Raw genomic sequence first — 18766 nt, forward strand, 5'->3', positions numbered from 1 at the left:
ACCCCCAAAAGTGTCAAAAATGTCAGTCAGGGCTCCGATCTGTCCGCTGCAATGTCGCAGTCCCGCAAAAAAAATCACAGATCGCCGCCATTACTAGCAAAAAAATTATTAAAAAGGACATAAATCTTTCCTGTAGTTAGTAGACGCGATAACTTTTGCGCAAACCAATCAAAACACGCTTACTTCGATTTTTTTTTACAAAAATATGTAGCAGAAAAAAAACTGGCCTAAAATGTTAAAACATTTTGATTTAAATTTTTTTTTTTGAGAATGTCATAGCAGAATGTGAAAAATATTGTTTTTTTTTCTTTTTTTCCAAAATTGTCGCTTTTTTTGTTTATAGCGCAAAAAATAAAAAATCGCACTGGTGATCAAAATACAACCAAAAGAAAGCTCTATCTGTGGGAAAAAAAGGATGTCAATTTTATTTGGGTGTTAGGTATGATATACTGTTGGTATATCCCCCCCACACCAATGGGCCTTATTAAGCTAAAGGGGAAGTTGCAGCTGCTATAGTGAAGTGCAAGTGAATTATGTGTGAATAACCTTAATAGGAAAGGTTACCTATAGCGCTTGCTTAATATTGAAGCTAACAAATAAGGTGCATATAGTACAAGTATGGTTCAATATTAGTGCTTCAAAGTAAAGTGCATACATGTTTTGTGCAAAACAATGCAATTATGGTTCAAAACAAATGCTCTACCAAAATTACCTCTGAAGACGTCAACGCAGTGACAAAACGCGTAAGATGGAACGCAAGTCGTGACGTCACAGGGGCTGGGTGGAACGCAAACCGGTAGTTACCGCTCTCCACTCCATAGCTCCACATGTGACGTGCTTTTACTTCTATTGGACATGTCTTTGACCGTACAACATTTTGGCTTTACTTATGTGCAAATAAAACTTTTAAAATGGTACTGCACTATTTGGAGCTCTTTCTTCTTTTAACATACCCGGCTGGATGAGGGCAAGAGAGGAGCGATAGCTGCTATTGGAGCAAGCGGGGGTACCTACCCTGAGGGGGACCCATCCTGGCCCTGGTGGCCAACTAAGCGTCTCTGGTCTTAATGCCATAAGGCAAATAAGACCCATTTGTTCAGGTAAGTGAGCCATTTTACTATTAGCCATGGTGGAATAAGGAGTGACACCAAATCGGATTGGGAAACCTGACACAGAGCACCTGCACTTTATCTCTAGTATTGCACAGAGATATATGGTTTTTGAACAATCTCACAAGAAGTCACTTTTATATATATATATATATATATATATATATATATATATATATATATATATATATATATATATGAACTGTGTGAAGCACTTATGAGACTTTTATACATCTTATGCACCTTATATGAACTTGAGCTGTTGGACTTATGGAATAACTTTATTTACATTGTGCGCTTTATATTGAATTGTTATAACCCAACACTTCATTGGATATATATAATTTATTTTGCATTCATTTTGGTAGAGTATTTGTTTTGAACCATAATTGCACTGTTTTGCACAAAACATTTATGCACTTTACTTTGAAGGACCAATATCTAATATTGAAACATACTTTTACTATATGCACCTTATTTGTTAGCTTCAATATTAAGCAAGCGCTATAGGTAACCTTTCCTATTAAGGCTATTCACACATAATTTTATTTGGGTACCTCGTTGAATGAACGCGCAATAGTCCGTTAAAGTAACGCAGTGCCGAATCGCAAAATAGGGCCTGGTTTATTAAGGGGGCAAATCCTTCCGGTCTTAAAGTGGTTAAATAATTAACACACAAAGTCAAGCTTACTGCTCTATGGCTTCCCAGTTCTATTTTTTTAACAAACTTCTATAATATATAGTTTTATATAATATTATATAATAATTTTAAAACTTTACACCATAAGAAATAATGCCTAATATGAAAGAAAGATGTAATAGAAGAAGTGGGAATAGTTGTAGAGATTTCCATCAACAGTGTCTGTATATACCACGGGGGGGGGGGGGGGTGAACTGGTTTATTTGCAGGGCTATCTCCTGTCTGTTTAGATTACCATGTTCAAAAGATTCTTTGTTGCCAAATCCATTATTAGTGCTGGCCATACACTGATCAAAATTGGTGTGGTTCAGCGGGGCAAATTTCACGTTAGTCCACTCTCCTCAGAAGTCACTTGTTTGATCTCCTTTTTTTGAGTGGACAAGCTTAACAAATTATTTTTAGGTGCCACTGTTCGAATATGCCCATCTACCTTGTTTAGGTGGCTCAATAAATATATATTTTTTTTCATTCAGCCAGCTGGATGAAAGAACAAAGAAACCATATATCTCTAGCTTTAAGCTGGCCATAGACTAGTAGGATTTTGGTAGAAAATTGGAAATTAGGACTCGCCTGCAAATTCAATATCCTGGAGTACAGTACAGGGCTTGGATTCATAGACAATGAATGCATGCCTCTACCTTCAAGAGATTAGACACTTGAAAAAACTTTGCTAGAAATGCAGCCGGTGCACCCTCATATAACCCCACCCACCCACTCCATGGGACTCCAGATTGTAGCACAGAGAATAGAGGGAAGCGACCTTTGTCCTGTACTTTACTCAGACAAGAAATTTACAGGTAAGTAATAAATTCCATTATCTTGAAGCAGAATTAAATGTGAAATGTTGAACTGTCGCTGACAGGCAGGCTTCTTCTAACAGTCTGTCAAAAATGCTTCTCCCTGCCTGTAAGCAGTAATGTATACTGAATGTAAACAAAAAAAGGTTTGACTGCAGTGGTTGAAGATAAAATGATCCTTTAAGATTGTAAATCGAACAAAACAAGACAATCGAGCCACCGACAGTTGACGCGTTTCAAGATCGCTTAATCGTAACTGGCAATCCATCCTTGCATCTGGTGTAAAATAGTAATGGTAACATATGTTCCCAATTTGGGAGTAATTAATGATGTTAACTATTAACCAATTACTAACATCCCAGCAAAGACGATCAGATTGGTACATGCAGCCAATCTGTTAAAAAAAACATGTAACAATATAACATGTAAAAATAATTGAAAGAGAAAATGTATTTTGTTTCCTTTCTTGTAAAAACAAAAAGCTATGGCATTGGCGCAAGAACAGTCATTGAATACAATATATAAATATATAAATCTATGCAAATTTAAGCAACAAACTTCGGGGATGGTGACTACAATCACATATATGTCACCCTATACATCCCCACACTTCATAACCTATAATCAAGTAGAAAAAACACACACAAATTGCACCAATGCAATGCTTCAATATACAAAATGTACGGAGTGTACAAAATGTACAATCACACCTGTGACCAAAATGGAACTATGCACAATGTATAATATAAATGCGTACTATATAAAAAACATAATAAATAACAAAATAAGAACACAAGAAAAAAAGACAGAAAAAAAAACAAAGACAGGAAATTAAGTTTTTCTTCATTTCCTGTCTTTGGTTTTTTTTTTCTCATGTTCTTATTCTGTTATTTATTATGTTTTATATAGTACGCACTTATACATTTTGCATTGTTCCATTTTGGTCACAGGTGCGATTTTTTGTACACTTTGTACACTCCAGACATTTTGTGTATTGAAGCATTGCATTGGTGCAATTTGTGTGTGTTTTTTCTACTTGATTATAGGTTAAGTTAGGGGATGTATGGGGTGACATATTATATGCAATGGTAGTCACCACCCCCGAAGGTTGTTGCTTAAATTTGCAAAGATTTATATAATTGTATATTTATATATTGTATTCAAAGACACTTCTTGCGCCAATGCCATAGCTTTTTGTTTTTACAAGGAAACAAAATACATTTTCTCGTTCAATTGTTTTTACATGTTATATTGTTACATGTTTCTTTAACAGATTGGCTGCATATACCAATCTGATCGTCTTTGCAGGGATGTTAGTAATTGGTTAATAGTTAACATCATTAATTACTCCCATATTGGGAACATAGGTTACCGTTACTATTTTAACACCAGATGCAAGGATGGATTGCCAGTTATGATTAAGCAAACTTGAATCGTGAAACGAGTCAACTGTCTGTGGCTCGATTGTCTTGTTGGATTTACAATCTTGATAAAGGATCATTTTATCTTCATCCACTGGAAAAGAGCTCCTGGGAGGGTTTTGGGGTCCAAGGCTTGCGACACAAGGATGGATCTACTTTTGATTTTGAGGACGATGCCAAAAAGTAGATACAGTAGTAGAAGGCATTCAAGAAACAGACGTTCCCAGTGAAAGGCATGCGTAAGACACCTTTTGCAAGTAGGTTCAGCCCGATAAAGCATTTAACCACAAAATTCTGCACATATGCTTTCTAGAGATCGAACAAAGTAAATTTTATAGGGTGTTAAGACAAAATAGCAGCACTGAAGGCATGAGCTGCAACTGTTTCTCCAGAACAGGGCCCACAAACACAGGATTGTGTTCTCTATTCATTTGACTAGTCCAGTTAACAACAGACTGATAAATGGATGTAACCACAATAACCGATTGCAAGACAGGACCAGCTAGAGCAAAGGCTGCCTTTAATAGGGATACAAAGCATCGATCAATAAAATCTTTAAGGCTCCTTTCACACACTCCGTCCGTTGGACGGAGTCCGTTTTTCTCAGCGGGGGATCGAGCCGCCAATCCCCCGCTGAGCAGCAGGAGGACAGCTGTGTCTCCGTGCTGTGAACGGAGACACAGCTGTCCGTTCCCCATGCATCTCTATGGGGGAAAACGACCAACGGTCCGTTCCCATCCAATGCCATCCGATCCGATCCGCTGGATGGATGGAAAATAGGGTTTCCATCCGTCCAGATTTGACGGATCGGATGTCAGCGGACATGTCCCCATAGGAATGCATGGGGGGACCATTCAGATCCCCTAAAAAAATGGACAGGCGGATCTGAACGGTCCGCCTGTGTGAAAGGGGCCTAAAGAAGGAAACAACCTCAACAGGAATAGGTGGATGCTTGTCAAGAATAGAAATGGCATGATCCACTACTGGGACAGATTATTTATTCATAAATTTATTTTCCATAGAACCACAACTGAGCTTTAGAGAAAAGAATACCTTTTCAGGACCTGGCCAATCTTTCCAGACCTCACCAGCCATTTTAAGCCCAAAAGGAGTTTATTTAGGCCAAGGAAATTCAGCTGTGCTGCTAGGCTAGTATACACCTCCTCAATAAAGCCTGGTACACACAGGCTGAATATCGGCTAGTATCGGTCATTTTAACAGAAACAGACCAACATTTGACCCATGTGCACAGCAGCCTGTCCGGCTTCTGTCGAATGGGCATGCTGGGAAAACAGCAGTTAATTGGCATCCGATCCACGCTCGCAGCTTGTTTGGGAAAGTCCATTTGCTCCAAAATCGACTGTTTGGTAAAAGTTTTTTTTTTTAAGTACTTTTGAAAGGCATATGGCAAGTCATTGAATATACTGAAGGGAATTAGTACAAATGTACCTATAAATATCTACTATTGAATGGTCAGCTTAAAGCTGCCCATAAATTACTCTTTATTTTTTTAATCAGCCAGTGGGTGAGACCAGGAAGTTTTTACCCCTTAGGCACTGGTAATCTGTGATATCTTGTTGGCTGGTTCTTACATCATAACATGCTGGTTCTTACATTCTATTTTTTGAATGTAGAAGACAACTTTCAGTTGTCTTTTATGGGGCAGAGGCTATATTATCGGATATTAATATTGTGTGCGTCATTCTTTGGCAAGTGAATAATACAGCATTCCTATGGTAATCTTGGTTATGGTAATTATCTGCCACCAATGTTTTTATTAATAATCGTTTCATATTTTCTAATTGGTAATTAAGCTGTGTGCAAATAATTTCTTTCAAAATATACTTTTTTTCTAACCCATAGTTTGTGATTCCTGTGTTCCCGACCATCCCCTATAAAACCGGAAGAGGTAAGTGTTTATTTAAAATAGAGATAATTTTTTTGTTCATATGTTAAAAATAAATCTATTTCTTACAACATCAAAGGACTGGTAACCTTTCAGAACTTGTAGCAGCACTTCCTTTGGACTAGAATGGATGTAAAAAAGTATGAATTGCTCATACATAAATGCAATAATTTTTCTTATAACAATGACACAATAAACTAGCCACTTACATAAATGTTTATGAAGCTATGTTTACTTTGAAAGGAGGACCCCCGTTTAAGCAGCTACAGTTGATGCAAATACGGTATTATAATACGGTATATGTAAATTATTTTACAGGCCAAAATACCCATAGTTCTGTTCAGCCACCTTTCTATGGTGTTTTTCATAGGCTGCATAGTAAAACCAACTATTTCTACTGCAGTTTACTGTGACACTTGCCAACTTACTGGGCAATGAATAAGTATAATACCTCTGCTGAAGTCCTTCCTGGGCTTTATCCCCCTGTATGGTGCAATGAAACATATGTAAACTACAAACAAACTTTTTTTGGTCTGTTACCTTTGGGAGCATGTTCAATCTGTATTTAGTATGGAACATATTCACAATGCTGCAGCCCCCCCTGTGGCAGAAGTATGGGGAGAAGTTCCACATACTATCTGCCACTTTTTGCAAGCAGCGTGGTTGTGCGGGGCTTTGCCCACATGGTCGCGTCATTCAGACACACACCTCTGTGTGTCTGAATGAACTATAAGCCCTGAAATCCTTAGCGGCTGGTGGCATCCAGTTCTTAATGAACTACCATGGCGCTGTGGTAGTTCATTGAGTGTTCCTGTCAGCGAGTATCTGCTTATCGGTACGGTATGTATGGGTAAGCCGATACACTGACAGTGTGCAGGAGACCTGCATGCCATCAGCGATCTGCTGATCGCTGGTGCAATGCTTTCGAAGCTCCTGTAACAAAAAATAATAAATGCACAATTTTTTTTAAGTGCATATATTTATTTATTTTTTTTTTAAGAAGTGAACATCCTTTAAACGTACCAATAAAAGTGATCTGTTGCATCTGTTGAAAAGGTTCAAAAAAATAAACTTGGAATGGAACTGTATTCCAGTGTTAATTTAGTTAATTTAAAATATGACTAAAACAATTCAGATTCATTTACGACTAAAACTAAAATGGCAATTTAGTGAAAAGATTATGCCTAAAACTAAATTGAAATTTGACATCAAAATTAACCCTGCCTCTGCTGACCCTTACACAGCTACTGTATCTTTTTGAAATATGGAAAAATTTCCTCTTATGTTAAAGTAGAATTTATTTTGGATTAAGCAAGGGAGGGTTATAACCCATCAGATTTGTTTTCCTCATTTGTCCCGTTGTGGAGATTTCTCTTCACTTCTTGTCCCATAGCCAAACAGGAAGTGAGAGGAAATTCCTGCAAAAAAAAAAAAGATTTCCCCTCCATTACTTTTCTGAGGACAGATGTTTACAATGTACCTGTAGACCCAGGTGCAGAAAAAAGTTCTGGGTTTTCTTGAGTAAAAAAAAAATAAAAAAAAATCTGCATTCCAGTAAGTACTACGTGCAAATACGTGCATAGGACCACAAATATTTTTAATTTCCATAGACTTTGCCATAAGAAATTGATTGTATGCGCAATTAGGTGCAAATACATGTAACACAAACGCCTGAAATGATGTCCAGAAATGCAAATTCTCAAACATCAGTACCATGTGCACGAGGCCTTTCCTGGTAAACTGCAATTTATTACATTTTTGCTCTTTGGTTTGGCTTTGCTTTAAGACCTTCTTTTTCACCTTTAAGTGCCTGATGACAGCAATGTACAAAGCTAAAAACACAAAGTGTTTTCAGGAAGTAATACTAGCAATATTTTACATTACAAAACAGCACTAAAGTTCCACCTTAAAACAATGGAGGCTACCCAACCCTAAATGTTAAAGGATGTGCAGGAATCAGGAGATTTACAAAACAGAACTACCTATCATTTCTAGGGGTAATGTTTCCTTAAATCAGATATTTTTCCTTTTAATATAACTGATATCCTTTCGAGCCAGTATGCTTTATCAGCAGAAACAAAAGGACAAGTACAACCATAAAGCATTTACTGACATCCATTATCAAAACAGAAATCGGAAGAGCCAGACCATTATTATATCTGTACTTACTGTAAACAAGGAGTTCAATCCCCATACAACATCCTGCAAATAAAATAAAAGAGCAAAGAATTAAGAGCCAGAAAGATGTCAGCAATAGATCGTTCAGTCATTTATTTGCTAGTAACATGATTTGCTTATCTGGAGCAGAGCCCCAGGATAGAGAAATGGGTCAGAGGCAGTGGAGAACACAATGTGCTAGAATTCTTGAGCATTAGGAAAAAGCTAGGTTTTAAAAGAGTACAAATTAAAACCTTTAAAGAAGATTGTGGGGAAAAAACAGATTATTGGCTATTATAGATACAACACAGACATGATATTGGTCAGTACAACAAGGGCACATAACCTTGAGGGGCCTGTAGCTGCAGACAGTGCTTTTTTGCTGACGTGACAGAACCAGATGGCTGAATTAGACACAAGTTTGTCATCCGATAGTGTTGATACTGACTCAATAAGAGAAGCCTTAAAAACTATAGTGCAACGAAAGAAAGAAAAAAAAAAAAAACAACTAAACTGTCACATATGGTGTTTGTTAAGAGCCCTCTTCCCATGAATACACAACCCCACATTAAACAAGTACATGTAAGTGAGTGTTACTAAGAGGTCCTACATTCCATGTTCTGGCAAGAGCATGACAACTATAACGGCTGGGAAACATGCTGGATCACAGGAACACCAATCCCAAGAATAGGACATACTGTATTCTATGCCCATATACTTTTTTTTTTTAATTTGGATGAATTTGTCTTGTTTGTATAAATATTCATGGATAAACAGTTTTCTGTAAGGCCCCTTTCAAACCAGTGGACCGATCTGGTCTGTTTGTCTAAGGGGCAGCTGATGTCAGCGGACGTGCGTCCGTTGTCACCTGCCGGCATCCGATACAATCCGCTAAAAACAGACAGATGGGGATTTGTTCGCCATCCATCCAGGAGATAGGATAACAATTGGATGGAAACGGACATTCGTCCATTTCCATCTGACTACCCTATAGAGTAGTGGTCCTCAACTCCGGTCCTCAGGGCCCACTAACAGGCCAGATTTTAAGTATTACCTTGGGGAGATGCAGACTAGAGTACTGCAATCACTAAGCAGCAAATGATATCACCTGGGATGTATTTCAGTTATCTTGCAAACCTGGCCTGTTAGTGGGCCCTGAGGGCCAGGGTTGAGGACCACTGCTATAGAGAACAGCAAGCTGTGTCCGTGTCATCTGCCTGTTTAGCTGGGATCAGTGGACAGATCCCCGCTGAGCATGGGGGATCCGCTTGGATGGATTCCACCCCATGTGAGAGAGGCCCAAGGTTACATTTACATTATAAAAGTGCGTGAATGCATGCAGAATTGCAAAATTTTGTGTGCTTTTAACCACTTTCCGCCCGCCGCCCGACTATATACGGCGGCGGTCAGCCCCTCCCAGGCAAAGTGACCTACCGGTACGTCACTAGCCTGGGAGCGAATAGGGGGTGAGCACGCGGCGCCGGAGGCGCGCTCCCGCCACCGCTCGTACCAGAGGAAGCTTGCGCGTGTGACCGGCGGACACGATGTCCGCCGGTCACTCGCGATCGTCGGGCAGAGAGGGAGAAAGGCAGGCGGCTAGTGTAAACAAAGCCGCCTGTCATTCTCCCCTGTGTAAAAACACAGATCACTCGGTCCTGCTATGTAGGACCATTGATCTGTGCTATTACACCACTAGCCACATCCAATGACAGTTAGAAGCACGCCCCTAGGGACACACTTAACCCCTCCCTTTTCAATAAAGTTAACCCCTTCCCTCCCAGTGTCATTTTTACAGTAACAGTGCATATGTATAGCACTGATTACTGCAGTAATGTCACTGGTACCCCCAAAAGTGTCAAAAATGTCAGTCAAGGGTCCGATCTGTCCGCCGCAATGTCGCAGTACCGCAAAAAAAAAAAAAAAAACGCAGATTGCCGCCATTACGCGTTAAAAAAAAAAAAAAAAAAGACAAAAATCTTTCCCTTAGTTAGTAAAAACGCAAAAACTTTTGCGCAAACCAATCAAAATACGCTTATTGTGATTTTTTTTACCAAACATATGTAGCAGAAAACAAATTGGCCAAAAATTTTAAAAAATTTTGATTTTTACATTTTTTTGGGGGAATTTCATATAAAAAGATGTGAAAAATATTTTTGCAAAATTGTCGCTCTTTTTTTTGTTTATAGCGCATGATCAAAAAATCACACAGGTGATCAAATACCACCAAAAGAAAGCTCTGTTTGTGGGAAAAAAGGACGTCAATTTCGTTTGGGTACAGCGTCGCACGACCGCGCAATTGTCCGTTAAAGTCATGCAGTGCCGAATCGCAAAATACCCCCTGGTCAGGAAGGGGATAAAATCTTCCGGGGCTTAAGTGGTTAAGAAATGTGCAAAACCCTGAGTCATTCATTGTTAAAAGCACCCCAAATATGGCCAAGACACTTTTTAAAAAAAATAAAAGTTGCAATATGTGCAGGAAAAAAAAACGTGAAAAATGCAGAAAGGTGCATGAGCTTCTTTGCCCCATTTGTCACATGTAAGGCAGTCTATTTCCAAGAATGGGCTGCTCTATACAGAACACGCATAAAAATGTGCATGTGCGCAATGCCTGACGTGATTGAAGCCTAACACTTCCTTCACATGGCCGCTTAGCTCGACACTCGATTCCAGTGTTAAAAATCAGCAGGTTCTTGCGGCTGGAATGGCAGGTGCATACAAATAGCGCAGACTGCTCCGCCTGTACAAAGTAATGACCGGGTGACAGCAGCTGTTGCTGTTCACATGTAGCTGCACACCAAGCGGTTATCTGTGTTAGGAATGGGTGTCCGAGTCTGAACAGTCTGCATGTTTCCCAATGAGGCTGTGTAGAGGAGGAGGAGCAGCAAGAGGAGGAGGAGCAGCAGCAAGAGGAGGAGGAGAAGGGGTCTATTCCCTCCACTCAGGTTTCAGATTACATCCAGCCCTGTGTTCTGTGCTGTTGAATGTGTGATATTCTTTCCGCAACCCCACACCACTTTTATTTTTTAATTTTGGCGTGGGGCTCCCTTTAAAATCCACACACCTAAGGGTCTGGCATGGATTTGAGGGGGACCCCACGGCGTTTTTTTTTTTTGGCGTGGGGTTCCCCTAAAATTCATACCAGACCTGAAGGGCCTGGTATGGACTGGGGGGAAGGGGACCCCCATGTTGTTTATTTCTCAAATTCTATTGCCGGCAATTCTTTGGTTTACATTCAGCTGCCAGTAGGGAACCTGCTGAAAGCTGATGAGTCAGCAGCTGTAAAGGATGTGCCATCCCGCTCCTTAGCAACCAGCTATTTTTAAAGACACCGGCGGCTCTTATAATTCGTATCAGAAACTTATGTGGAAATTGCAGCTGGAAACACTGAACAGCTGCTTTGGAAATTTGCAGTGAAAACGGATGGGGAATTCACACCGGACATGTGTAAACCTAGCCTAAAGGGATGTGTTCTTTGCATTCAGCAGGATGTTAATGCATCCACCAAACCCCCCCTCCTCTCCGCATTTGAGAGTGGGATGGGAAGTCCCCATCCTGCTGCCGAAACACATTTTATGAGACATCAGTCCCTCCAGTTCAACCTATGATGTGTGTGTTTGCAGTGTGTTTGCAGTTAACCGTACTCTGTATACCCCTTTATGTTGTGGTCTTTAAGGTGCCCATCTAATAGTTTTTTTTAAGCTATCGATGCTCCCTGCTGATACTACTGCTTGTGGAAGAAAATTCCACATCCTAACTTCTCTGATAGTAAAGAACCCCTTACGTATTTTAAGGTTAAACCGTTTTTCCTCTAGCTTTAGTGAGTGGCCATTTGTCTTATTGTATTCCCTTTCTCTGAAAAGTTTGTTCCTTATGCTAGGGTCATCACCAGTACAGTATTTGTACATTGATATCATATCCCCCTCAAGCGTCTCTTCTCCAGAGAGAATAAGTTCAATGCTTGTAGTCTTTCCTCATAGGTGAGGTCCTCCATTCCCCTAATTATTTTTGTTGCACATCTCTGCATTCTCTCCAGTTCAAACCCATCGTTTCTGAGGACCGGTGCCCAGAACTGGACGGAATACTCCAGATGTGGCCGGACCAGAGTCTTGTAAAGTGGGAGAATAATCTCTTTATTTCTGGAGTGAATCCCCCTTTTTATACATGCCAGTATTTTATTGGCGTTGCTTGCAGCCGCTTGGCATTGCATGCCACTGCCAAGCCTGTTGTCCACTAGTAAGAGGGTTATACTGGGCTGCCCTCACAGCTTTGCTTGACAGTATCCAAAGTACCTAAATACTTCACCCTGTGTTGTTGTACAGTTAAAAAAGAAAACCTTTTTGGAAGGTCCTGGATATTTGATCACACAATATGGTACTTACTGGGATTACATTGTATACTGGGAGCATTGGTACAGTATATACTCATTGCTCACAGTACACTGGCATCATTAGCTGGCTATTTCTCTATAAAACAGCTAAACTGCAGGACTCCAGATTAAAGAGTATATGCCTTATGACAATGCATAGCGACATGGGAGTATTCCTAACTGTACGTCAAAAACCAAATCGCTCCCTTATTCAATAGGAATCTATGCATTATTCAACAGATCGCTCATTCATTGTATTACAACCCATGTGATCTATCCAGAGCACAATAAAAGAACATTTCTAAAGCAAACTTTCATCCCATTTATTTTTGGTTCAATGGTAGAAGTCATTTTAAGTTATTTGGTGGAATAGAGACAGGCTTCTTCAGAAAGAAGCATGATACACCAACCACCCTTAACATTATGACCACTGAGAGGTAAAGTGAATAACATTGATTATCTTGTTACAATGGCATCTGAGAGTGGGTGGGATATACAGTAATGGGCAGCAAGTGAACACACTGTCCCTGAAGTTGATGTGCTGAAAGCAGAAAATAAACTGGCAAGCGTAAGGATTTGAGTGGTGTTAACAGGGGCCAAGTTGTAATGACTAGTAATGGCTAGGAGTCAGACATCTTCAAAATGACAGCTCTTGTGGGATGTTCAATTGTTCACGAATTTGAAGTGGCGCTATGCTTCAAAACTAAAAGAACAAAACTATATAAAGAATTGCAAGCAGTAATATTACATGTGTCTGATCTAGCAATGTAGATTTTTTTAATAAACGTGAATAATAATAATCATGTATCCACTGAGTTTGTACTCAAAGTGCTAGTGCTGCAACAAACTTCTCATCAAGGTGTGCAAAAAAAAAAATAAAACAAAAAAAAGTATTTTAGCATTCTCACAATACATTTAAAAATAGTACCCATATTGGGTATTTCATCCAACACCACCAGTGCTGCAAATAATGAAAATTCCTCTCCATGGGTGGCTATATCTTATCCTTTCTTCCAATCAGCAATGCGATGGTTTAGAAGTCTGTCCTCACTCTCTCCCACTATCCACTCTCCTCTCCTCCAGTGGGTAATATGGTTATACAAGCAAGCAAATCCCCATTATAAAGTATTTAAATGAAAATGTATTACTGTATATAAAAACGTAAGAACACATTTAAACTATTACAACAGCATCAGAAACCATGAACTTTCGGGATCAGCCGAAAACCGGGAAAACGTTTCCAACTCCTTCCCAACTAGTTGCACACGTGACCTCATTGGATGGAGTCAGCTGGGTACCAAAGGTCGATTTGTTTTGGTTTCTTTGTATGTATGGATTGCATGGGTTGTTACCGACACATGGTGAAAATTTCATGTCAATAGCACCTTTAACCCTCCCTGTTCTATCAATCCTGACTAATACCTGAAATTTTACACAAGTATACCAAACTGGCAATAGACTCAGACCACACTGGACGAAGGGTGCATTCCCTTATGTACCTTATGCCATGGGTATTAAAATATAACTTTTATTAGCTTCTATAAAACAATCTGGACTGTATATGTACATAAAGGGAGGGTGTATTTATTGGTTGGCGCCAGCAATGTACTAGTGATTACTACATATGTATTGAAAATTCAAATCACAGGAGAGAAAAAACAAAGAGTGAGAGCAGAAAAGGTACAAAACTCCCCTTCTATACAATCCAGGGATTTAGTAGCTGCAAGCCTCAACTTACTTTTCCTGCTGACCAGATCTAAAGGCTGCAAAAAAACACAATCTCTCTAAACTTATGTTTTATAGAAGCTAAAAAAAACGGAATTTTTGTAAAATCTTACCTGTAAAATTCCTTTCTCTGAGTCCTCCGACAGTCGCCGCCTCTTCATATTCGTCACATATGGGGTATTAAAGTCTAATACCCCATATGTGACGGATATGAAGAGGCGGCGACTGTCGGAGGACGTAAGAGAAAATGGATTTTTGACTTACTGTAAAATCCTTTTCTCTTAAGTTCACTGACGGACGCAGTTCCTGATGCATATCAGTAGGGTTATACTGCCCCTACAGGAGTAGGACACTAGACAGAAAAAAGTTCTGGCTATGCCTATGGGCAGTCCCATAGGGTACACCCTCTCTATTTCTGCATAGGATGTCAGTTTTTTTTTTAAAGCAATGCCAGAGAAGTAATACCAACCCAACTCAAAATAGAGGGGCGGGTCCAGTGGGACTATGTCGCGGCCGACCCAGCGCGGAGCTATGGCCTGCATGCGCTCGTAGGCTGAACTGGGGTGACCACTGGATCTCAACATCCAGCCCGTCGCCCAGTTCCAGCTTTCTTGCTTGAAGATCTCACAGGAACACTGGAGAAAAAAGCGGTCTAAAAAAAATCTAAGAAAAAAATCCTGCCAGGACCGAAGATCCTAGCAAGGCATCTAGGTCCTTAGGCTGGCCATACACTATACAATTTTCTTGTTCAACTTTCCTTTAGATTTACCAAAACCATGTAATATAGGGTCAAACCTAAACACTTTCAATTTGTATGCAGTCAGGCAGGCCCTTGCACTACATAGTTTAAGGTAAATCTAAAGGAAATTGAATAAGGAATAAGAAAATTGTATAGTGTATGGCCAGCCTTACTCCTAACTAGACAGAAAAAAACTGATTTGCTGTAGCAGGAAGTGAGAGGATATACCCTCTGGGACTGCCCCTAGGGTGTGGCCAGAACGTTTTCTTTCCTGTCTAGTCCTACTCCTGTAGAGGGCAGTATAACCCGAGTTGTTATTAATCAAGAGGACTACGTCTGTCAATGAGCGACAGAGAAAATCCTTTTCTCTTAAGTTCACTGACGGACGCAGTTCCTGATGCATATCAGTAGGGTTATACTGCCCCTACAGGAGTAGGACACTAGACAGAAAAAAAGTTCTGGCTATGCCTATGGGCAGTCCCATAGGGTACACCCTCTCTATTTCTGCATAGGATGTCAGTTTTTTATCAAAGCAATGCCAGAGAAGTAATACCAACCCAACTCAAAATAGAGGGGCGGGTACTGCGCCGTCAATTAACTTAAGAGGAAAGGATTTTACTGTAAGTCAAAAATCTAGTTTTCTCGATCGTTCATTGACGGACGCAGCTCCTGATGCATATCAGTAGGGACGTCCCAAAGCAGTGCCATAAAAATGAGGGGTGGGAACAGCAGAAAAAAAACAGGTACCCAAGGGCAAACATAGCCAACCAGGCAACATAGGACTCATCAGAAAAACAAGATGAGGTCCACCTGAAACAAACAGAAAACACCCTCAAGGAAAGCCAAAAAGCCCCCTAAACAGCAGCCTGCAAAACTTTGCAGCCAAAAGAGGCATCAGCAGATGCCAGCAAATCCACCTTATAAAATTTGATAAAGGTGTGAACAGACGACCAGGTAGCCGCCTTGCAAACCTGAACCACAGATGGCTGATGGCGAAAAGCCCAGGAAGCACTAAGCGCCTGAGTAGAATGCGCCTTAACAGGGAAAGGTGGAACCTTACCCTTAATTGAATAAGCATGCACAACTGTCAGATCCATCTGGAAATAGTCGCAGCAGACGCAGGCAGCCCTTCCTTTGGACCATCCGTGAGTACAAAAAGCAAATTTGACTTTCGAAAATACTCAGTAGTCACCAAGTACACCTTTATTGCCCGAGCCACATCCAAAGCAAGCAGTGCGAATTCCTTAGGATGTTTTGGCTTAGGGTACAAAGAAGGTAACACTATGTCCTCATTTAAGTGAAAACTAGAAACCACCTTCAGAAGGAAGGACGGATCCAGACGAAGTATCACTTTATCCCTGTGAACCCCCAGATAGGAAAAACAACAGGACAACACCGCCAGTTCCGACACCCTGCGCTCAGAAGTAATAGCCCCCAAGAAGGCCACCTTCTGGCATAAGGTAAGCAGGGGAATCTCCCGATACTTTCAAAAGGAGGTTTCTGAAGGCAAGACAGCACCAAATGAAGGTCCCAAGGTGGCAACGGTGGTCGCACCGGAGGTACCAAGTATCACACCCACTGGATGACGTTACGCACCAGGGAATGGGTGGCCAATGGCCTTTGGAAAAAAATTGCCAAGGCCGAAACTTGACCCTTGATAGTAATCAAGGCCAACCTTTGATCAACTCCCCGTTGAAGGAAAGCCAATATACAAGCCACCGAGTAAGAATGAAGGGGAGCCCCAGAGGCTTACACCACGCAATAGGCGACTTCCACGTACGATGATAAATCTTCCTAGAAGTCGCTTTCCTCACTTTAGGCAGAGTGGGAATCACTGAAGCAGACAATGCCCTGTCGTCCTTCAGCACCTGGCTTTCAACAGCCAAGCCGTCAAAGCCAGCGACCGTAAAAGCATGATGGAAGATTGGCCCTTGAGATAGTAAATCCTCCCTGAGAGGAAGTCACCAAGGAGCGTCTGCAACTAGCTTGACCAGGTCAGCGTACCAAGCTCGGCAAGGCCAGTCCGGAACCACAAGAATGACTGGAATCCCTGCCGCCTCAATCCTGCGAAGAAGTCTTTGCAGCAACTTGAGAGGAGGAAAGGCATACATCAGCTGATACTGACCCCACGGGGCCACCAGCGCGTCTGCCAGAGGATCCCAGAAGCAGGTCACAAAATTTTTCTGCTCAACCAGAGATGCCAACAGATATACATCTGAAGTGCCTCAATGAAGGCACAATTGCTGGAACACCTCCGGATGGAGGGACCATTCCCCTGCATCCAAGTCCTGTCGACTGAGTTAATCCGCCTTCCAATTTGACACTCCTGCAATGTGAACAGCGGAGAAAGCAAGAACAAAAGCATTCTGCCCAACTAAGGATGCCTGCCACTTCCAAGGCCGCAAGGACACTTTTGGTGCCCCCTTGGTGATTGACACAAGCCACGGTTGTGGCATTGTCCGATTTAATGTGCACTAGGCAACCCTGCAGGCACCCGGTCCAGTGAAATAGGCAAAGCCGGATCGCTCTCAGCTCTAGAACATTGATCGGTAACCTGGATTCCTCCAGGGACCAGACTCCCTGAGCAGATAAACTGCCGAGAACTACCCCCCCCCCCCACCTGGACAGACTTGCATCCGTGGTTACAATTGTGCAATATATAGGGAGGAAGGATTTTCCTTGCTTGAGCATCGGGGACTGAAGCCACCAGATTAGGGACTCCCTGGTCCCCCAGCTCAGCTGGATCTGAATGTCCAGGGAATTTGGATTCTTGTGCCATTCGAGAAGGATTTCCTTCTGGAGGATCCTCGTGAACGAAGGGGACCGCCTCGAAGAATGACACCATCAGTCCCAGAACTCTCATACAGGTCCAAAGGGATGACAATTTGCTGGACAGCAACAGCTGAACTGCAGTCTGGAGTTTTTCCGGAGAAAGAAACACCCTGGCTAAGGACAAGTCCAAAGTCAGGCCCAGGTAGTCCAGTCTCATGAAAAGGACCAAGGACGACTTATGAAGGTTCAGAATCCAACCAAACTCCTCCAGAGTTCTCATGGTGATTTCCAAATCTGTTTCAAGCACCGCAGGAGACTCCGCACAGAGAAGCAGATTGTCCAGGTAACCCAAGACCGATATCCCCCCGCTGCCGCAACAGCGCCAGGATCGGCGCCAACACCTCTGTGAAGACCTGAGGAGCAGAGGCAAGACCAACGGGCAACGCCACAAACTGATAGTGATCCTCTCCCAAAACTGAGAAACTGTTGGTGTCCTGCACAGATTGGGATGTGAAGATAGGCATCTTTGATGTCTATGGAGGCCAGGAAATTCCTCTGATGTAAGGAAGCCACCACCGTGCGAACCTATTCCATCTTGAATTTTTTAACTCGCACAAAGCAATTTGGTGGTTTCAGGTAATGGATTGGACGCACCTTGCCTTCCTTCCTGGGGACCGTAAACTGGGATGTAGCTTAAAAAGACTTCTTTGTCATTAGGGAGGAGGGTGGCATTTGAGGAGTAAGCCTCAATGCCAGGCTTCAGTATCAAAAGTGAAATTAAAGTGTATGTAAAACCCCTAAAAATTAACTTCTCTGACTTGGTTCCTTTCAGTCTGTCAAATATACCTTTGAAAGTGTTATTTGGGTTTGATACGTTGGGAAAACAAACCCCTGCTGATCTTAATAAATAACAAAACAAGAAAAAAAAAAAAAAACCCTGTTGATCTTGCCAGAAATCCAGTGCTCTCTGCCTGAGTCGACTATTACATATTATTCAGAAGAGGGGCGGGGTTCTGTAGTCCTGATACATAAGGTTTCGTCGAAGCCACTACATCTAAGGACTGGTAAGCCACA

The 18766-nt window shown here is 41.4% G+C and overlaps 1 protein-coding gene across 1 annotated transcript in view; it reads right to left on the bottom strand.

Annotated features, from left to right (window-relative positions):
* Positions 1-18766, bottom strand: part of UBE2F (ubiquitin conjugating enzyme E2 F (putative)) — a 489993-nt gene that overhangs the window by 89894 nt on the left and 381333 nt on the right. The window contains exon 8 of the mRNA XM_082261905.1: positions 8103-8135. Within this exon, the coding sequence (XP_082118031.1) occupies positions 8103-8135 (33 nt within the window). The remainder of the gene's footprint in view (positions 1-8102; positions 8136-18766) is intronic.

This window comes from Pelophylax lessonae, assembly GCF_965119305.1.
Source record: "Pelophylax lessonae genome assembly, chromosome: 6".
Taxonomy (NCBI): domain Eukaryota; kingdom Metazoa; phylum Chordata; class Amphibia; order Anura; family Ranidae; genus Pelophylax; species Pelophylax lessonae.